The following is a 22,482-nucleotide window of genomic DNA, read 5'->3' as shown; positions in this document are numbered from 1 at the left end:
CGTGCCCACGTGGCAGAGCTCTGGTATTGACTGGCACCGTGAGCTGCTCTTTTCCTTGTCTCTTCCTCCGAACCCTTGTAACCCCCCCCCCCCCCTCCATCTGCTGCACATCAGGACCTCAGGGTGAAAATGAGGACTTTGGGGGGAGGGGGGCGTGGGGGGGCACTCAGGTAGCATGCATATTAAAGGAGCAGAAGTCGCTGCAGCACGGCGGCCTCTCAGGCGAGGGCCCAACAGCCCCACATGAGAGCATCTCTCTTTATTTTTTTGGTCTCCAAAGGTCACACGTCTGCGTCTATCTATCTATCTATCTATCTATCTATCTATCTATCTATCTATCTATCTATCTATCTATCTATCTATCTATCTATCTATCTATCTATCTATCCATCCCTCCTTCCATCCCTCCTTCCATCCCTCCATCCATCCCTCCTTCCATCCATCCTCCCATCTCTGGGTCTGGATCTGCTCCACTGCTTCCTGAAGGCTTTTCTATATTTCTATGCTTTTGCACATTTTACCATGTTTTTTATTTTCATTTCCACAAATCAACCATTTTACATTCAATGTCTCAGTCGAGCAATTTTATTCTAAGATCTGTCGTCTAAAAGTCTCGCCGCTTAATTATTCTTCCTTCATTAAAAAATGGAAAAAACCACAGAAGGATGCATCTAGATTGAGAACAACATGTTAATAGCGTTTAGGCTGTAGTTGTTTTTGTTTTTCTTGTATATCAATTGGTACAGCAGTTAATATTTAAACGCTTTTTCCTATAAATTGGTGGAAAAGTTGCCACCAACTGGACCTTTTTGGAGGCCCGATTGGCAAGTTCCCAGTGGCGGCCCTGCACACAAATATTGTACAGCAGTGCTAATGAGTTTTGTTGATTCCAGCAGCTTATCTGCAACTATCAGACCCTTCCCAGAATAACAATGTGCTAATGATGAGCCGCAATACAGTAGTGACAGACGCTAAAAGAGGGGTGGCTCCGTGAGCGGGATTCTGATTTTTATCCGCCTGTGTGCCTCATCAGGAAGCAGTGAAGGAGAACCACAAGAAGAGGGAGATGGAGGAGAAGATCAAGAGAGCCAAGCTGGCGAAGGAGAAAGCAGAGCGGGAGAAGCAGGAGCGCCAGCAGAAGAAGAAGCAGCTGATTGACATGAACAAAGGTATGCCACTTCTTCTGCCACCAAAGAGACAGAAACGGGGGGGAGGCATGGTGGGAGGGCGGGCGGGCGGGCGCTCTCCTGCAGTTGTGGTTTCTACAGATTTGAGCTCTAAAGCGACGGGGTTGATGTGTTGGAGTGGAGGGAGTCGTACTTAACCGAGCCAGTGCTGCTCCGCAGCAGACAGACGAGGCTGTTTTTAGCTCGTGTTTGAAACGGAGGCGCGTCCTTGCAGACAAACAGGCTCTCCAGCAGGAGGGTTGTGAGGAGCACACCTGCCCGTGCACCTTCTCCCCGCTCCCCATTAAATCGGCTCCGACCTGTCAGGAGCGGCCTGATGGCGTCCTGCGGTACCTGACACAGTGGCAGTGACAGAGGACCCTCTGGGTGTTACATGGTTGGGAGTGGGACCTCTGTTCTGTTCCTGTCACATCCACTGAATGCTCAACTGCACTGGGAAGCGGGGGCGTTGGTGGCCAGCTCTTGGGCTGTTAGTCATGTTCCCTCTGCATTCCTGATCGACCTGGTTGGGAACATCTTTGCTGTTTCGCGTGTGCCTGTCAGGCCTGTGTGTCCAGGGTACCTGCCTCTAATGCCGGGGTAGGATGCATCCCTCCATGTGATCTGGGGTAAACAACAGCAGTTGGTGAATGTCTGAATCATAGTGTGTGGTGAAATACCAAGAAGCAAACGAGGGACGCCATTTTAACACGGCATTTTGTTTTTATCTCTTCTTTTATCGTTGCGTTTACTGTTTCCACGCAACAGTCCACGCATGCGCGTGGTTCTTTTTTGGTGAAATCACTGTCTTTATAGTGCTCATTGTACAGAAGGTTGAATGCTGGTGCAGTTTGCTCAGCAGGGGTGCAGGCAGCCTCCATCAAAAACCCATTTGCTGTCTTTCTCTGCCGAGCAGAATGCTAACCTACTTCAGGTATGTTCTGGAAAGTCATGCCACTCTCACAAAATGATGTCTTTGGTTAAAATGGAAGATTCCTGTTGGTTCCTGACGTGTGCATCTGCGGGGGGAGTATTTCAGATTAAAGCCCCACATTATAATACACATGGTGGCTGTAATATGAGCCGGCAGGATCTTGATGCTGGATGAGAAATATTTGATCCACTAACTCATCTATAACCTTAAATTGAACTGCACTTTGTAGAAAGGCTAGCTTGAGGTGCAGATGCATTATTGATGTGTTAGCATAGGCCGTAAAACATAGCTCAAGCATGCTAAAGGATGCTAAATGCAGCCTATGTGGGAAAAACGTCATATTTTCTTAAGTTGAGGGGGAGGATGTGCTGTTTTTCCACATATATCAGGAAATGATCTCCGTGTCCTAGAGGAACGGCTGTTAACCGCACATCAATTATTGCGAGTTGAAATCTTAGACATGAAAAATTAAAGCGGGAGTGTCGAGCGCCTGTGTCTCGTTATGCCAACGACACTGTGAAGGAATGTGAAGCCTGGAAGAGCTCTGCGAGCAGTCAGTGTGATCTTTTGTCCGGTTTTTTTCAGAGTGTCAGACCGGGATTTCCACAATTCACCAGCTTCTAAATGTCACTAGCAGCCAAGGAGCGCTCTATAGCTCAGCCACATCGGGAAAAGACAGTCCACATGCCGCAAACTCTGCGAGATAATTGATGTATGCTGCCGCTGCTGTGTTCCCTCGCCCCTGAGCAGCGACCTCTTTCAAAGTTTCTCTTTTAATAACGCAGCTGAGCTGACGGAGGGCGTCTGCCTCCTCCTTCCATCCTCAGCTAAGCAGTTGGAGGAGTGAAGGAAGTAGGTATGGGATTAAATATTTCTGCCAGGAGAGATTTTGATCTGGCTTTCTGGCTGCCATAATATGGTCTGCATGAATAAAACATGAGGATGACACGGGCAACACAGCCTGCAGCCTCTGAGATAGCGGGGATTGTCCTCCACGCCGGCGTCCAGCCCATTTGACCGTCACCATCGCGGTGACCTTGGCATTTGCGAAATCCGCACTCTGAAATTTGAGACGCGCCGAACCCGGTCGTCAAGGTTCTTACCTGCAGTGACAACACAGTTTTTATCAAAGCCCCGAACCAAGACGTGTAATCAGAGGAAGGGTGATCAAATACCTGCGGACGGAGGGAGAATGGAGCCACCAGCAGGTTGGAGGTGGCTGCATCCTGCTTTCTCCAGTGGGGACGCCTCCATTCCGAGCCTCTGCGTTTTCCCGTCGACAGCCGAGCTGGAGGGAGCTGCTCCCGCACTCCGGTCTAGAATCCTCGGTGCACTTCAGATATTTTGAGGAGTCAGTTATTTGAGGAGACTTTTCCCATCAATATTTCATGCCGAGCATCAGACGTGTTTTCTGCGAAGGTTGATGAAGACAAGGCCGCGCCGCACACACGGGCGCTCCCGTTCATCCCACCAGCAATTGAACACGTCCGGAGGCTTTTCCACATTAATTCGCTGGAATGACAGATTGTTGGACATATTTACTTTTACAGATCATTTTAAACACAACCCCTGAGCGGTGGATCACATGACTGGATTTAAGGAAGGATAGATTTATTTTATTTTTTCATTTAACAGATTGCAGCCTAATCCTCTCGCATATGATTAACAATGAAATGCATATTTGATTAAGATTTAATTCATTTAGCGACCGTGAGGGGGGGCAGACTAATGGTTTTAGTAAATTGATTAAAAAAATCAAGTCTCTCATTTGATAAAACAGGAGATTTCAGGCTGAAGTTCGCGGCCGTGCACGGCTCTGCATGATTGATAGGTGAAACAGGAGCAGAGCTAAATGTGTTTTCCTTGTGAAGTATTAGAAATCCTAGTGTAGGAAATTGCTTTGGAAAGCATTAGCCAGTCACCCCATTTGTTTTAATTTGCTCTAAGTGGATTTTCATATTCTCTTCAACTGTCCAGATGTTCACTATTTGCCCAGTTGCTTTACTCCCCTACAAATAGCCGGAGAGTTAATCCAAACGAATGCCTCCGTCTCAAACAAGGCGGATGCTTCGTGGCAGCGGGGCAGTTTTTTGCTTATTCAAAGTCACGAGCGGCACGGACGAGCATCTGGACTCTGTTTCTGGAAGGCATCTTTGAAGAGTAGCAGGCCCCTCTGGCCACCTACTCGCCTGCCACCAGGGTCATCGCCCCCGTCTGGGGCATGTGTCTGCACCCACGTGTCAACTGTGGACCCCAGTCAAGTTCACTAAGCCTTGAACACAGCCTACGAGCACATAGGCGGCGTTGAGCCCAACGAGCTTTGGCACCGGGCACGTAAGAATAAACAAAGCAAAAAAGTGGAAACTTATGTGAACATTTGATTTCATCCAGCCGTTTCTCCTCAGAGATAGTGATGAAATACGGTCAGCTGCTCTCAGAACAGTGCCTTTCTGTCTCCAGGGTGTGACCGGGAGCGCCAAGTTGTGCAACAATCTCCTTCACCGTGTGAACCCACCAAAAGGGGTTTTATCATCAGCCCGAGCAATATGAATTTCAGCAGCATGCTGGTCGTGTTCTCAGCTGCATAGCTTTGGTTTTATTGGTGCACCAACTGCCAGTTATCCTTCAACACTAGATCCTATAAATGTTTCGATGACTAGAATGCTAATGCTAATTTAAGAGCTTTAATCATTCTGGATTCCCAGGGAACACCTACGAGTGTGAAGAGTGAGAATTCCTTGGACGCTGTCAACATTCCGTTTCTATTACGTCACATGTGAATCAGCATTCGGCCAATCACGTGACGGTTCAGTCCCCGAAGCAGGAGCTGCATTAGACCCCCCCCATCCCCTGTTATTGAGGTTTAGCATCTCATGTAATGAACATTCTTTATTACTCAACCAGAGGTCACATTCACGACATTTACATCTACATTGCAATAGTGGTGCCAGATTTTCCACTGAGCTTGTTCCTTTCTCCTGCACATGCTGTGATACACACACACACACACACACACACACACACACACACACACCACACACACACACACACACACACACACACGCACACACACGCAGACTTCAGCCCAGCATGCTATGCTGCTAGAATGAGGTCTCTGTGTCTCTATGATTCTCTGCAGAGAGCAGTTGGCATCTTGACAATGATGGGCCTGCAGCTTCTATTTATGCATCCTCCTTGTCAACCTTTCACACTTTGACGAAGAACTTTTGTGTGTTTACATAAATAAAACCCCGCTGCTCTAAAAAAAACAACACAGTCCCTCCCAGTAAATACAGACAAGTACAATGGTCGCCGGTGTAGCCTGCATTAGGATTTCGGTGAATACGTGGTCAGTCTGTGGGTAAAACACCCTTTTCCGATTTATTTTTCTTTCTGGAAGGAGAGTCTTTTTTCTTTCTTTCTCTAAAACTGGAGTGTCCAGTATTGGCGTCCTCCATTAAATTGTGCAGCTAGATGTGGGGACGTGGCTTGCAGGCCTGTGTCAGGACTGACAGGGGCGGAGATGTGGATTGATGGCTCCTGGAGATGCTGACAGCTGCCGGTGGACCGGCGCGTACCTGTGTCGCCGCCGTGCCAGCGACGTGATCACAGACGAGGGCTGACAGGAAGGCGGCGAGGCGGGCAGGTTACCCCCCCCCCCCGCCGCGACTTTGCATAGTGTCTCTGCACAGCAGCCAACATTGCAAACAGCATTTCCAGGAGAGACGGTGTGCAGACAGGTGAAGGTCAGAGCTGGTGTAGATAAAAGAAGCTTCTCACTATTCTTCAGCGTGGCCGTGGAATTTGAACGCTGTCGACTGTAACATGCAAGGACGCCTTTTTCTACAATACAGTGGTGACTCGTGGAGCAGAACCTGATTTTGCAGTCTAAAATCTCTTTATAATTCCAAAAAGGAAATATTCCTCCGTATATCTGCATAAGGATGCCAGGCACTATGATGCTAAACCGAGAGCAGATTGCTTTTTTCCCCCCGTGCTGTCGACCGCAGGAAGTGAAAGGCACGCTATACAACTCCCGGGCACGGATTGGTGAATTCCGTCATTACCTTGAAAGACAAGAACAAGGGCAACAGGATTATCTGCTGTCATACACCCATTCTAATAAATAACAGCGTGTTAGATTATGCTGTATCTCCAGTCGAGATCGGAATCTGCCTCAAGGCGACGGCGGCGCGGAGGGTACGGCTGACTGCTTCCCTGCTGAGGCCTTTAGGAGGATGCAGCAGGAGCAGGAGCCCCCAGAAACCGATTTCATTTGGAGAATAAACACGTCTGATTGATTTTAACATGAAATGTTTTAAGTAAAGGTGAGGCAGAACTCGCACCCACCCGTCACCCCCATTAAAACATTCCCAGTGTAATTCCATAAATAAATGTCAGCAGGAGAAAAATAAATGCTGCATCATAATGTAGTTCATAGAAATCAGAAAAACACTTGGGACTCATTCATCCTGAATATATTTCCTCCTTATGAATTAAACTGTCAAGCTTTAGACATTTTTGCAATAGCATCGTGTGTATTAATAGGAAGACAGAGAACAATAACTTACTTTGCTGCATCCTTTTAATCACTTTTATCTGCTAACTTAACCTAATTTATTGACGGTTGCAATCAAGGAAGTGAGACATGCACCAGATATTTCCACCTCCTCCTGATCTCTCTGTCTTTTTCCCTCGATGGCCCCCGCCACTGTGTTCATTATACGCTTCCCACCGAGTTCTTTCCTCTCTTCCATCGCCTCTCTGAATTCCCCTCCTCTCCTCTCCTCCGTGGAATCAGCTCAGGCACGGCTGAATCACATTAATTTTTGGGTGGTTCGAGTATCTGATTCCCCCCCCCCTCCCTTCCCCAGACCTGGAACTCAGCAGTTGCTTTACAGTCAATCAGACCAGATTACTTTCACTACAAATCAGATTGTCGGATCTGTTGGGCACCGTCTCCCCCAGGAACGCCACCATTTAGAAATAAAAGGCGTATTCTTTACTGCAGCGGCCACGGACAGAACCCAGACCCAAAGGGTGACCTCAGAACGCCCCCGAAACCTCTTCACCTCTTCATTTAAGTGCATCTGCTGGGTGCCACACAGAAGGAGCCACACCCCCATGCTGCTGCGGCAGCCACGGTTCAAGGCCCATCTGTATTCATTCATCAGAACAGCAGTTAAGTCAGTTCTGGGAGATTGTAGCTGAGCCGACCGCAGGAACGTCCACGCGTTTGTTTGCACCTGGTGGTGTCAGCGGCGCGGCGATCCATCTTAACAGTCCTGCTCTGCCGTGTTTAAAGGCGGTCTCCTGGACAACGCGGAGCCGTCCCTGAACTCCAGGCACCACAAGCTCTCAGCAGTTTCTTTAGGGGAGGTTTGGCTTTGTTCTCGCTGCCTCCCGCCATGAAGGTGTTTTAATACAAGCCGGCTCGGATACAGTCGTCACAAATCCCGAACAAAGACGCGCTTTTCTTCATTTCTGCAAAGCTTTTTCAGCGGCGTCACGTTAAAAAAAACAACGAACGCAGATTCAAAATTCCCTTCTGAGGATCCAACCTGAGAAAAGTCAAATGGGAAGTGAAAGCTTCAACAAAGACTACGACGATTTTCATCGGGATTACGGGTTCTTTTCTTGTCTCTGTACCTACGCAAACACGCCGCCATCCTAAAGAGGCATTTAAAGGAGCTACAAACACGACAAAATTTGTACCTGGGAGCGTTTTATAGTAGATGTTGTCACAGCCGCTCTGATATATTTGCACAGTACAGATCAGACAACATTCCAAATGGAATATGTGAGATGAGGAGGGAAGACTGAGCGAGACAGACCAGCTCCTGCGCAGGATCTAACTAATGTTGACATGGCCAGCTGAAATGTCATTTTCTATTAAGACCAATTTAAAGTGACAGCAGAGAGCAGGCACCATCAGCAAGCGCGAGGATACAGTTAAAATAGATATTTTCCCAAGCTAGCATTCCCACCACCTCCCCCACCCCCCCTCTGCCGCTGAAAAAAGCCGCAGTGGCGGTATAATCTGCTGCGAGGACAGGCTCCCGTGGCTGCTGGCACTCTGACATTTTGCCCCGATTGGCTCAGAGAAAGTGTGTCAACTTAACATCTGTCAGCGCTGCGTTTGAATCCTCCCTCGTGCGTTGGCGGTGTTTCCTGGCACGCTGGCCGGAACCCATGGATAGATGGTGATAACAATATGGTAACTGGGCAAATTATATCACAGGAAGCAGACTGCGGTGGCTGCTACTTTATAAGCTCCACCCCCCACTTGCCCATCTTCCAGCCTCCCCTCCCTAGCTTTTCCTCACTTGGGGCCTGGCAGCATCCATCCAGATGGAGGGTTTATTTTTGTTTTTGTTTGTTTACTTATTCATGCATCCAGCTATTCAGGGCATCGCAGGGGCTTTCGTTCCACCACAGAATGCAAATCGCCACGGCGGCTAATCCACTTTCATCCCTCCCTTGTCGACATCCAACTTCTCCGCGTGTCCCCCAGCCTCTTGCAGTCAGGACATGTTTGTTTCTTTGGGCCGTACAGGATCAGGCGTGCAGTGACCAGGCCGGCCTCACCCCCACTCTGCGCCTGTATTCCATGCATGTCAAACACAATGCGGCTCCTGCCTCCCACCAACCCTCTGCATCTTAAAAAAAAAAAAGAAGCTTCTCTTACCCCCCCGGTGCCTCCTGACCCTGGCGCCACGCAGGGACTCGAAGCTGGAGTTACTCGGCGTCGCTCTGGAAATGGAAGCTTGTGGGAGCGTCCCTAATTAAGTTTGCGAGGACATGAGTGGGTTTGGTCATCAACTTGTTAGAGTAAAACAATTCAGATGAATCAGGAGTCCGATCCATCTTTTTTATTAGCCAACTTATCCCTCCATTGCAGCCCCCCCACACTTCCCCTCCCCCCCTACAACCACACACAGAAAATTAAAGAATCCAGCAAAAGTTTCTTGGGTCATTTCTACAATCTTCTCTGCCAGGATGGGATGGTTGGACTTGTGGGAGTTGGGGACAGAGAGGAATGCATGGCAGCTGTCCTGGTGGCGGTGTTGCCTATAGTACCTGAGGTGGTGACACTCCCCGTCCTCCTGGGTTCGCAGGAAGTGGACAGCGACTGTTGACCAGTGCAGGTGTTTGGGAGGCGCCTGGGCCTGAATTCAGATGTGAGAGCAGCACAAGCTCAGGTGCAAATCAGAGGAGATAGCAGGTTGCAGCCAAGGAAAGTGTTGTTGTTGCAGTCCCACCTGGCGGCGAGGCCGCAGCAGCACCCCCAACACTCACGCGGCGGCCTCGCCGCTAATGGTCGGGGTTAATTGCAAGGGCCATTCTCTGTGGGGAAACAGATGGGCGAAGATGTGTTCAAAAGCAATCAATAAAAAAGAAAGGCTCCTTCTTCCCCGTGGTTCTCATCTTTTGTGGGGGAGTCAGTGAGGGTTGTGGGGCCGAGGCTGTGTTCTGTTCTGATGCATCAAACGCGAGGTCTGCAAGCTCTCATTAGATCTCATTACAGAGCAAATTAGACTCTGATTGGCTACTGGAGGGATAGTGAGTTGGGGGTAATAGACTTCTCCGCTCTCCCCGATGATTCTCATAGCCAGCACTTTACTTACTCCGCTTTTATAAACTCTGCGGAAATGGAGCTGTGATTTATTTAAATATGAGACAATGATAAATGTCATTATTTTGTGTTCTAATGCCGTTATTTATCTTTTCAATTAACATGCCACCGCTTCTACCGGTTTCACTCAAGGCGTATAGAATATCATTATTTTCCATTATGTTAGAGCCCAAATGTTCCAGACAGAAGCTTTTTTTATTCTAAAAATCACATTATTTGTCTCCGTTTCTCTCATGAATCACAAAGACCGCATGTGAGCCATCAGAAATTGAGTTCTTAATTGATCTGCACTGGGTTTTTTTTTTCTTCTTTCTTGCTCCCCCTCCCAAGCACAACATGCAGGAGATGACAGATAGCAAATTGAATTTATGAGCAGGCTTTGTGGGCACTGCTGTGTAATTATGAGAATGCATTGCCTTTGGTGTTAAAGAAGGGGGAGCGGGAGAAAGGCCTGTTTAATTGGATGCATACATACGTTTCCTGCCCGGGTGATTGAGTGAAAAGCTTTGTCATGATTTCCACACAGCAGCTGCGCTTTTAATTCGCCGCCCTGGTACGTTCATATTCCGCCCGCCGGGTGAAAGAGCGAATGGGTTGTCGCCGTTCTTGGGTCCTTAACTGAAGAGTTTGCGCGGAGGCCGATGTGGCTTTAACCGATCTGAAGCGGTGATGAGTATAGATCATCCCGCTGACGCTTCCCCTCCATCCGCCATCCTTTAATATTCCAGCCTTGCCGGTTTAGTCCGTCACATTAAACACTCCTCCGCTGACAAATCGGCCCTGGAAATTTAGATTCGTTTAGTGGGGGCGCCGCTGCCGCAGAAATAAGCCTGCAACACAATTTTGTTTTCTGCGGAACAGGGAGGCAGCTTTTTGAGGTCGCCGCGTCTGCACTTGCATGCTGCAGAGGAGGTTTTAGACATAATTAAGTGTCACAGGGATCAGGCCGTCAAGTTGGCAGGAAGGTGTTTTACGACTCCGGTCTCGCTTCACTCCACTAGTCCCTCTCAATAACCCACTTCAACACACTCACTAACACATCCACAAAAACACTCTCCACTTCAGTCCCAGGCTGCCTCGGGTTCTTCCCCCTCTCGCGCTTCACTCCTCTTCCTCCTCAGTCTTTACTTTACACCTTTCCTCCCTCCACCCTGACAGCATCTGTGCTTATTCACTCTTCTTTTCCCAACTTCTGTTTTCCTCCATTACACCTGTCTGAGTCGTGGCCCGAGGCGGAGACTTTTTAGGTGATTTCATCCCTGTAGTGAATTTTTCAACATGTCGGTAAAAGATTCGGGGATTTTTTTTTTCCGATTGTGCTTAATTTTTCGACTCAGAATCAATATTCGCTGACTAGAAATAAAAGCTAAACACCACAGGCCAGAAAAACCATTCCAAACTGTACCGGACCACAGTGAACTGAACTGAGCGGCGCTGTTGGAAACACATTCAAATAGACAGTGAGCGTGAATGTTCTGGTATTTTGGAGCAGTCTATTAATCAATGATCACAGCACTTTTTATCTTTTGCAAACTGAATATTTTAAAAGGTCCATTCCAGCCCAACAGTCTGTTCTGCCTGATCCTTTGGAGAAAAGGGTGTAGATTGATTGGACTGGATCAGACGGAACCATGTGATCGTATGGGGGGGTTCTGTTCAGGCATCCATCAAGCTGTTTCACTGCTGGAAGATGTTGTTGATGCCCTTCATCTTAACCTATTTTAACCCATTTAAGAAGGAAGTTTGCTGTGAGCAGAGAGGATCTTTCCTCTCCAGAAAGATCTTCCGGCATAAACAGTTCGGTTTTCCGTAATTCCGCAGAATGCAATCTACCACCAGTGCTAATGAGAAGTGGATGAATATTTGCTCCAGGTTTAACAGCTCAAAATGCGATGAACTGGAGGAAGGAGCCGCAAAAGTCTTCTGAAACAGGCAACACTGTTGTCGGTAAAGTAGACGGTTTGCTCTGGGATTACTGGGGAAAAGGTTGTCAAATAACAGGCATCTACCGAAGTCTCGCGTAGGACTGCAGCCTTGTTCAACATATGCAAATACCCACAGTGGTTTAATGAGACGTAACACTAATTCAAATTCATTCAATGTGAGAAATCCTCAACCTGAAAGCCGAGCCGTGGCCCGAGAGGACACCTTTAATTGAGCACTCTGGGGTGACTGGGGAGTATGTTTCCCATTTTAGTCATTTTGGGTCTCTCTGTCTGCAGTCCTCCCCCTGAAACTGCGGCTCCCGGCCATTACCAATGATGAATTGTGCTACAGTTGAGCGAGAAGTAGGACAAATTGATCATAGTGTCAGGTGCCCCCTGTGATGTCTCGGTCTCCACCAAGAATTCAGCGAAGAAGGAAGTGTCAGAAAGTTTCTGGCGCCAAGGTGGCTGCGGATATACGCTCGCTGTCAGTTAACCCTCAGTGCGACGTGTCCTTGCTACGCCGCCGACAGTGAAAGTGTAGTCAAAGATCACGGGAGTTGATACAGTTACAGTGGCTGCCAGTTGTTACCATATTGTACTTTGGGCCCGGAGCAGTGCCCCCTCTATTAAACCAACGAGCTTGTTATCTGAGGTGTAGTGCTGCAATTTGAGATAAGCACTACTTGGCACAGCTTTGGTTTTGTTCTGATAAAGCTGGTCTAATTAAGCTTGATTTAATCGGGATTGCTTTTAAGCACAGCACACAGCCAGAACAGATACTTTGATTTCAAAGTAGCCCTTGGGAAAGACTCGAGGAAGAAAGAGAAGTAATGAGCTAGAGAGCAAAATTAGCACCAGTTGTTGATGTTTTTAAATAAAATAACATGCGACTTGTTTCTATTTTTAGCCTGATTTTACTTGCATGAATGATGTGCAGGTCGGATCGGGCTGTTGCTGGAGCAGGATGTTCTCGTTAAATTAAGTATCTCCGGCTCAGTCCTGAAGGGCTCTGAATGTGGCAGCCGTCTCGGCGTATTTTTGAATATTTAACGTTAGCGCTGTAATCACAGACGCGAGCTCCTCAGGAAGTAACGATTAACTTTGGAGACGAGCAAGTGTAAGAATTGATGGCCGAGTCCCCTTCTCCACAATAAGTCACTCTAATGATCTTCATTTAAAATAATGTCTGTTTCAGTCTGGGATGATTAAAGGGGTGCCCTTCTGACTCATTAGCATCCGAGCGAAAAGACAGATGACCCACATATAGAACTTATTTTGGAACTCATGTTTCCATTATTCCACATGTGCTCAAGGTTGGTTACGTTTACCTCTGGGCTCGTCTCCGCTGACTCCAGGTCTGTTGTCTCCTGGTTCCTTTGGACTCTGGAAAGACTGGCAGGGGGTCATTTTTTATTTATTTTTTTCAAACGCCGGTCCAGCGCCATTGACTAAACCATGATAGAGCGGCCAGTTATTGAGCGACTCCACACTAAATCTTTGTAAAGAGCACTTAGCTCCCCTGTGTTAGTCGCAGGAAGAAAAAAAATCTGTCAATGAGCATCAGTAGATGCTTTCATCCTCTGGCTCCTCTGCTTGTGTTAGCGCTCTCGGTTTGTTTTCCTTCTCCCCAGTTTAGTTTTTTTAAGCTGGTAACGAGAACAGGCGCCTAAACGACAGCAGCCACACACTCGCACAAAAGACTTGTTAACATCTCAATCAGACTCAGGGTTTTCTTTCACCTGTAGCGATACAGTAAAGGCTGGCTTGGAACCAAGTGTATGCCTGTATGTGTGTGTGTGTGTGTGTCTACAGGGATCTGATGGTGCTGCCCAGTAACATGTCGCCTCTATTTCTCTTACAGAGGGAGATGAAACTGGTGTGATGGACAGTCTGATGGAAGCTCTACAGTCTGGAGCAGCCTTCCGTGACCGCCGGAAGCGGAACCCACGCAACGGTAACGTCTTACAAAGCCTCGCGATTAAACATGTGACATCAGTGTTTATGTGACTGCAGCTCCTAGATCCCATAATATGGTGAGCCACTGACTCATTTCTGAATCTCCACAGCATCCTGTCTGCCTCACTGAGCTTTATTTCCATACTCTGTTTGGGTTTGGCGAAGGCTCCTGCCACCTGTGTGGGATCGGTTCTGATGACCTGTTTCTGTTGTCTCTTTTCTTCCTCTGTTGTTTTATCGCCATCATCACTGCAGGTGATCAGAGTCCTTCCAGTCCAGCCTCTCGGTGGCCGGGTGCTCACTATGGTAACAGAACTTTAGGTGCGTGTCTGTCAGGGCCTGACGCTCTTGTGCTGCACTCCTGCTGGCTGCAACATCACTCATTTGTCTTGTCAAAGCCCCCAAAACTGAGCTGGTCTACAACATGCAGAGTTGCTATAATCGCTTGGTAAATGAAATATGACTAAAACTGAAATGGATTTAACAGGTCTTCCTTCTGACTAGAAATCTGCTTGAGTGAAGCATCATTTTGTAAAAGTAGCATATTCAGAAATATGTCTAAAACTGTTTGGATAATTAACCTAACTGGAATTTTAGATTCGTACAGAAGCAGCAGAATACACAGCTAAACTGGGTCTACGTAACAAATGAGAGCAGCATTGGCTATAAAATGGGTACCAACCAAAAGAAGTAGATTTGTCAATAAGTGCCATCTTTTTTAGAAATGAAAACAAAGTAATTAGATGTTGCTACGGCTGGTGCTAAATGTGTTCATGCTAAATGGACCGATGCTGCTGCGTAACACATTGATCCACTCAGCATAATGCAGAGCAGCTCTTGTCGCCTCACACTTCCTCTTGGTTTAACTTTCACAGCATGATGTCACTTCCTGTCTTGTGGGAATGTTTAGGATGTGTCCCACTGAGCTCCACTGACAGCTTTGGCCTGTTTTCTGTTTGTCAGTGAGTTTGTCAGTGAATCACAACAGAAATCTTTCTCTTTTTGTGTTTGCTTGACTGAAAATTGTCTCATTATGTTTTTCTACTGTTTACTTGTTGAATGAAGAAACATCTGATGGTTCTGCACGATCCATTATTAGAGAGGTTTGTTAGGTCACGGTCTCAGAATACCTCCGACCAGTACGTCCAGATCAGAGGTTTGTAGTAGTTGGCACATGAGCAGGTGTGTAAAGTATTCTGCCTTTTAATCAGTTTTGGCATCCATGGAGGATTCAGTTTTTCCCCTAAATATCTTAGAACCCAGTGCCTGGTTCTGGTCCTGGACCATTCCCAGCACCCAGTGTCCCTGCTGTTATGGGGCTTTGGGATGTTGACCAGTTTTCTGTTGCTTTGTGTTTGGATTTCTCCCACCTGAACGTCTCTCCTCAGTGGAACAAAACTCTCCTTTCATTGAATTTGTGGCCGTTTCAGTGCAGGAAATGAAGCGGGCGGTTGGTTCCACTGTTCCACAGGTACAACAGAGTGCCTGTGTTTGGCTTTACCTGTCACCATGTCTGTTGGGGTCCAGTGCACCCGCGGAGCCTGAAAACGGTTTGCAATCCCTGCTCTGTATGATGTGTCAGAGGATCTCGGGCTGAAGCGCTGTTGATGTCTATTGGCTTGCAAATAAGCTTTAGATTGAACCTGATCTCTGCTCGGCGCTTCTCCTTCTGGTGTGACGGCTGAGATTACCGCTGCTCCCGGTGACGCTTGTCTCCTGCGTGTGCATCCGACCCTTCTCCACACTTCTTTTTCCCTGCATACTATCCTCCCGGAATGAACTCCGCCGCTGACGTTTGCCTGTTTATTGATTCGAAGGCTGTGCTGTGGTTGGCTAAACCGCTGCCTGGATTTTCTACTTTGAGGTGAAGAGAGGGAAAAGGCTTTACGGAAGCTGCTGTAAAGCAACAGGACCCAGTCTTTTTTATTTATTTTTTTCCCAAAAAGGAAGTGGTTCTTTTCCCTGGACAGTTTCGTGTCAGCAGACTCGCTAAAACACTATTACATACTTCTTCATGGGGGAACTGCCATTGTTCTAGTCAGAGACTGAAGAATGATGCTAACACTTGTTAGCGATGAAGTGGCTATAGTACCTGTATAGTCTGACCGCGGGAGGAGGCCGGATCACACTGAGCCCGTTTTATTCACTCCTGCTCATCATGTCTGCTGTAATCTCACACTTTAAAGCTTCATTAACCTCCTGCCAATCCAGGAACGAGCGGCATGTGGCAGCGAGGGCCTCTGCTTACGTCAGAGGGGCTCGTTCACGCCTGTTTTTTTTTATCTGACTACACTCCGGCAGAGGCTGAATGTGATTCCGGACGCTGCCAGTCACAATTACACCCTGCTCCACAAGCGTTTTCCATTTCCTTTTCTTCACTTTGTGGAAGATTGAAAAACTAACCCAGGAGGCCATATTGGTGTTGTGCCGTCACGGCAGCCATTCCTCATTTTGCGCACAGGAAGTGGATGGATTGACAGAATCCACATTTTAATTTCCAGGTTCCAGTCAGGAAAAAGGTACATAAAGAAGTGAGTCGGCTGTGCTCCTTTTCCACATTCTGTTTCATTACCTGGGTCTGTGACAGTAGGGTAGAGCGTCGGACTCTCTCATACATCCCAGATCATCGATTTCTGGTCAGGCATGAAAGCCACAGACTCAGTAGATCCTCTACACAGCTGAGGTTTTTTGGGGGGGGGCTTTCCCAAAAGACACATCAATCATATTTCAAAGTGAAGCCGATCTTATTTATTTACTCCCTTTTCGCCGTCATTAAAATCCCAAAGCAGACGGTGTTCTCTGTTCTCTGTGCTGCTTCACCTTCACAGGTCAGTCCATCAAAAGTTCCATCCTGTGTTCTCCACAGTAAGCCTCTTAAGGACTTATTTGACATTGAGCAGGGAGGCATCATCTCATTCCCGTTAAAGACCAGAGATGCGGTGATATAATGCCTGTCAGCGTTAGGAAATTTCAGGCCAACCATCTTATCCCCCGAAGCCTTGCAGTTAATTCAGCAGGTCCGGCAGAGTAAGGCCCCCTGTAAGTTTAATGAAGATTAAATCACCTATTTTCACTCATGAAATTTTAAGCGGGCAAATCTGAGCCAAAATGAAGACACCAAAGGGCGCGTCCTTCTTTAGGGGGAGCGTTACGAGAGATGGAGAAGCACCCCTCGTTCAGCCGGACCCCCAAACCCTCATCAGTGTCAGGAATTATAAATAATAAAGCACTTATTAATTCTGTTTGTTATCCGCAGCGGCATGACGAAGACAGCCACAATATGTTCAACCTGGCAGATATTTCCTCCTCCGATCGGTGCAAAATCAGCCATTTGTTTCTTAAATTACATTACACAAAATGATAGTGATCGTAATTCCCCAGGGAATTAATTTGCTCACACATATGTTGCACCCTTTGTCTTATCTTTCTGGTTCTTTCTCAAGCTCAGTGGCAGTTGCTCGCTCGCTCGCTCGCTCTCTCTCTCTCTCTCTCTCTCTCTCTCTCTCACACACACACACACACACACACACGGACAGACACACGGACAGTCCCTGTCACAGACAGACCATTGCTGTGGGGTGTTTCTGAATTCAGGGCTAAAGTTGTTTGCCTCCACTTCAGTTGATAGATGTTATTCATCGGGGCGATGCCACAGGCCATTTTGGGGGGCGGGGGGCAAACACGATTTGGGGCGTAGACACCCACGGGGCGCGGGCGCTTGAGCTCGGTTGGCTTAGTAGATGTTATGATATCAAATGAGCAGATGGGAGCAGGGCGCTGTTAAAATCTATCACCTGCTTTTCAAAGATAAGGCTGTTTCTCCCAGAGCGTGGGTTCGAGTCCCACCTCGGGGGGTAGTTAGTGTGTGACGTTTGCACACGGCATGGCAGATCATGTGACGTCAGCACTCTGGCTGACTAACTGGATGGTTTTCCAAATCAAGGGCCTCTCTGAGTGGGCAGCCAGGTTCTCTCACCCCTGACATGGACAGTATTTCCCCCCTAAACCTGTTTGAGTACAAGGCCGGTGCCCCCTTTTATATCGATATGGCCTTTTACAACCCCATCTGAGTTATGTGCAGGGCAGCTTTGTGGTAGTAACACTTACTTTTTATATTCTTTTTCTTTAATAAAGTTGAAGCCCAGCGCTCGCTACACCAGCCTCCAATATTGTCTTTCCTGGCACGCAGCTTATTCGCGTAAAGAGAACTCAGCCTTCCCTCCTAGCGGCTCCTCAGCGAACGGCCGGGCTGCAGGAACGTCTCCCGGCTGATCATATTCAGTAATATTCCGGAGCGTTTGCAGGAGGTGCATTCTTTTCTTGCTCACTCTCCAAACAATATTGGCTTTCAAGTATGTGGGCAGTTATGAAAGGTCACACTAAGTGTAAATTGTCAATACTGGATCAATTTTGCAGGGCAAATATGCTTTGGAGGCCTCGTAATGGAAGGTTTCATCTTACTTTTACCCAGGGCACATTCCCACAAAAAAAGATTGATATCATTCATTGTTTGATGTATTCCTAATAGAGCTATAAACTCGCAGAGCTCTAAGCCAACGGAATGTCTTTGGATGGCAGGCGGGGGGGGGCAGGCCGACCGGCCCACTCCCTGAAAAATTACCCTCATATAATACGAATCAACGGGATGGACGGGGAACTTGTGTCAGTCTGATTAAGCCGTATTTATCACTCATTAGGCAACGCTTGATGAGCTAGAGAACAAATAATGTGGTGGAATAGGGCGCCATCCTGTGTGGTGATGTGTGACCGTAAGAGGCGGGGCCAGAAATCGGACGCTTCTGGGCTTCCTCTGCTGTTATATTCACTCTCAGCTGTAATTAGGGCTTTAAAGAAACCTGACGTGAAGGTAACACATCCCGTCCAAGTGGAGGCGATGCTGCAAACATTAAAGAATTCACAGGTTCCTGATGTTTAATTGAATTACTCGGTGATTCGAGGTGTTTCTCTCATGTGAAGCGTGAGTTGAAGGAATGACAGCTGAAACGGCGCTATCATCACCTGAAGTCATACCTGTCGTCAACGCAGAGGAGCCTTTGTGCAAACGTGCCGATTACTTCATTATGTTCTCGTTAATGGGGTCTGACGTTATCATCCCATGTTTTTGTAAACGTGAACGGTGAATCCACGTGAATAGCACGCCAGTTACGTTCATGTTACGCTTTCATGTCAACGCTTTATCAGACACCTACCTGACGTGACCTGACACGTGCGTGAGGCGGCTCCTGACTCGCCAGACCACGAGATTCCTTCTCTGCAGCATAATTGTTTATATTCACATATATAATGTAGAATTATGAGATCCTGCGGGCCTGACAGCAAGTCAGAGCGACAACAACAGTCATCCATCCGATATGAATCATTTAATACAGTCAACATTTATTTTTTATTCAGCTCTAAGAAAAGACTCAGTCGAGGTCCTAAAACTGAAACCGTGTTTGAGGGATCCAGACATGCAGACCGCATGGATTGATTACGAGGGTTAACAGTCATTTGTGCTGTTTCCACACTGCATCTTATACTCTCATTTTCAAATTTAGATGCTGTAAACTTGGCCCCTGTTTCTGCCTCAGTAGCAGATTGTGGGCTGCAAAACTGTGGGGTTTTTTTTTTGGGGGGGGGGGGGTTCTCCAACGACGACACACATTAATATTGAGAGTGATAAAGAGTTAAATACAGCAGAGAGACTTTGAGTCTCAAATGAAGGAAAAATAATTCATCTGTCTCCTCACACACACACACACACACACACACACACACGCGAGCAGGGTAATCAGCAGGAATACACCACCCTGCACTCAGGCGCTCCTCCTCCAGTCGAGCGTGATCGTGCCTGACGTGGCTCCATCACTAATGGTGACTGATTCCCATTTGCGCGACTCCTCCCTTTTATTTATTTATCTGTTTATTTGTGTCTGCTTTATTTATTGATGGGCCGGAGGATGCGATGGTGCATCTTTGTTTGTATAGGAAGTTCGGGTGCAACATTTACACGCGAGCGAGCAGAAGAGCGAGTCCAGCCGTTTTATTTAGATTCCAGCAGTTGGAATAGCTATTTCTCTCTGGTAATGGAAAAGTGATATGGTCCATTTAGCATTTTAGCAGTAATCCCAGTGGTTTAGCTGCATCTCTCTCTCTCTCTCTCTTCTCTCTCTCTCTCACTCTCTTTTCACCCTTTTATCTCTTTCTCCATTTGTTCTTTTGACTCCTATTTGGTTAGTGCTTGATGGAAGGATTTGAGTGGGGTCAGATTACTCCCCCGTCCGTGAGTTTTCCCCAGCTCCTGCAGCACTCGGAGCCACATTAAGTGCGCTCAGTGTTCTGCTGTTGTAGTCGACCCAATACCCAGAAGGGTTTTCAACGCAGTCTCTACTTAATGCCGAGCGTTCCCAGTTTCAAACCTTCTATTCCGGAGTGAATCTGTTTGTTTTTGTTGGTCTTTATATCATCTTTTTAAGACGCGTTGCGTAACATGATGCAATTACGGAGTCATCAGCGTAAGTGTAATTGTTGTTTATTTAAAAAATGACATATTTGCTGGTGTAAGCTGCTCAGGGAGCAGCCTTTAATTACCCACTTACCCAAGTGTACAATTTGAGGTCATTAACTTTGTGAGCCAATATCTTTTGCCGGAGGTCTGCCAGAGGACCTTTGATTCGCTCGGACTGGGCTGGAATGAAGAATTCCACAATCTGGTGAAGGATTACAGTTTGACATTCACTGTGACCTTGAGGTTTAGGTGGGAAAACATCTTATTAAGAGCTTATTTCCTGATTTGACACTGAGAATATGTTTTCATTTTGGGATTGGGATTAGGACCCCGTAAATCAGGCAAACTCCCACCTTTGGATCAGGTGACCATCGTCTGCACTGTCATGGAGGCAGAGGTCCAACCCAGCAGCTTCTTCTCTGCAGGCGCAACAGTGAGACAACAGCCTGATGCTCGTCAACTTTGTGACATTGGTACTCTCCTCAGAGATGACTAATATGTCAAGTTTAAAAATAGCCACTTTGCCACAGTTCAGCCCCTCTGCCTCCAGTGGAATAGGATTAAGCCAGCAGAAGGAGAAGTTGAGCCGTTTGTGGTTTGGCTTTGTGTGCGTGATCATGTCTGACTTGAACAGACGCTCCTTCTTCATGTTGTTCCTGCACCGTATACGTGGGCTGTATGTAAATGGATCCCGGTCTCCATGAAGTCCCGTGGCGGTGGGACGAGGGCCTGGCCAGACAGCGCAGGGGTCGCGCATTAGTGCAAAGCCTGTGGAGGCCGCCGAGTTTGTTACATCTTCTCCCCCCCCGAAGGCATCGGCGGCTGAGTAAAGGATGATGCTGCCCACTGGATGACTTCAACATTTTTTTCCCCTGTCCTCTTGATGAGTTCTTTCCTGTGGCTCAGGTCACCGTTGCCCCGGGGTGGATTAGGGCAGATGAGACTTTTTATTCTTTACGATTGCCCACCGTATGTGTGTGTGTGTGTGTGAGGGGGGGGGTCAGAGCATCTCTCCGTCGTTAGTTTGCTCAGATTCCAACACATCCTGGCTTCTTCACTTCTGCAGCACAGACGAGCCTAAATGCACCGCGGTCTAAATATAGCATCACAGCCTTGTAAATAGTCAGCCATGATACATTATGATTAGCGAGAGAGCATGTAAAATCTTTTATGAGCTGCATTATTAAAGTCTCTTACACGGTAAGGCTCCTTCTTCTCTCCTGCTACCACCATTAATATGTTTACGGTGGTGGCAACAGCCTGTCTGAAAAATTGATTTTCCTTTTGCCAATTGTAAAAAGTTTTATGACAGAGTGTGTGGCTGAGGAAGCCCCCAACACCCCCACCCTCCCCCGCATTACCGTACTTGATGTGCTGCTCGCTGAATAGACGATTCCTGCTTATAAACCTTGAATTATTGAACAGGGAAATCAGTCAATGAGATGGGACCCGGCGCAAGGTCTTGATGGCTTGATGGCCAAGTTGACAGCTTGTGAAAAAAAAGGTAGGAAGACTGATTAGTCAATATTCCATATTGCTTCATCTTTGTCCCCCCCACCTCCCCCCGTGGTCGGCTCCCTCTCCTCTTTTCCATCATGTGTTCCACCTCTGCCTCTTCACTCTTGTATTACTCCAATTTCTTTCTTATGAGGCTCACATTGGCCCATTCCTCACTCCCACCCCCTCAGCCTAATGCCCTGTTTTCTTTAAATGCTTTATTTTTACTCACATCCTGTCTCCATCCATCCCAATGACCCTACACTCCAGGCAGAATTATTACTCTTGGACGGAGCGTCAGCTCCGTGGCGCCGTGTTCTGCTCTTTCTGCATTATCCATTTATGGCGTATCGCCTTTTGTGGCGAGCCATCTTCCTACAGTCCAGTAATGATAGCAGCCTTGGCGGCCGTGTGCCTTTGCTCTGTAATCCAAGACGTTCTCATTAGTCCCGGAATCGGGAGCGCTCTCATGTCCATTACATTAATTGCTACGTGGCGCTGCCCGTCATACACGTCCATTTTCTGTTGCGCGGCTCGTATTCTTCCCCTAAATCGCGCAGCTCCAGCCCACAAACACTCTACAAGGTGAGGAGGTAATTGAAAAAAATCTTGTACAGAAGAGTGGAAAAGATAATATTAGTCCAAAGAAATCTCAAGGAGATGATCGAACCAGTTTTTTGTGTTTTGTTGCACCGGTGGTTGCCCATGAATACAATGTTTTCAGATCAAATAAATTGAAGCCCAGTGCCCTTCTACCCCCACACCGCCCCTCTGTTGTCAGTCATCTCGTCTTATAATAGAGAAGCGGGCCGCTACCATAATTGCTTTGATGGTCCAGCCTGAGCAAATCACTTCTG

The 22,482-nt window shown here is 47.4% G+C and overlaps 1 protein-coding gene across 3 annotated transcripts in view; it reads left to right on the top strand.

The window, feature by feature from the left end:
• LOC130530796 (protein diaphanous homolog 2-like) overlaps window positions 1-22,482 on the top strand; it is a 74,951-nt gene that overhangs the window by 31,900 nt on the left and 20,569 nt on the right. Inside the window, exons 4-6 of one of the 3 annotated variants that reach the window (XM_057042270.1) lie at window positions 1,034-1,169; window positions 13,526-13,618; window positions 13,876-13,926. In XM_057042270.1, coding sequence (XP_056898250.1) covers window positions 1,034-1,169; window positions 13,526-13,618; window positions 13,876-13,926 — 280 coding nt within the window. Of the gene's footprint in view, window positions 1-1,033; window positions 1,170-13,525; window positions 13,619-13,875; window positions 13,942-22,482 lie in introns of all 3 variants that reach the window. The other 2 variants (XM_057042269.1, XM_057042271.1) reach the window with 2 other exon arrangements.

The sequence above is a fragment of the Takifugu flavidus genome, chromosome 9, assembly GCF_003711565.1.
Source record: "Takifugu flavidus isolate HTHZ2018 chromosome 9, ASM371156v2, whole genome shotgun sequence".
Taxonomy (NCBI): domain Eukaryota; kingdom Metazoa; phylum Chordata; class Actinopteri; order Tetraodontiformes; family Tetraodontidae; genus Takifugu; species Takifugu flavidus.
This window is presented reverse-complemented; position numbering and strand designations above follow the sequence as displayed.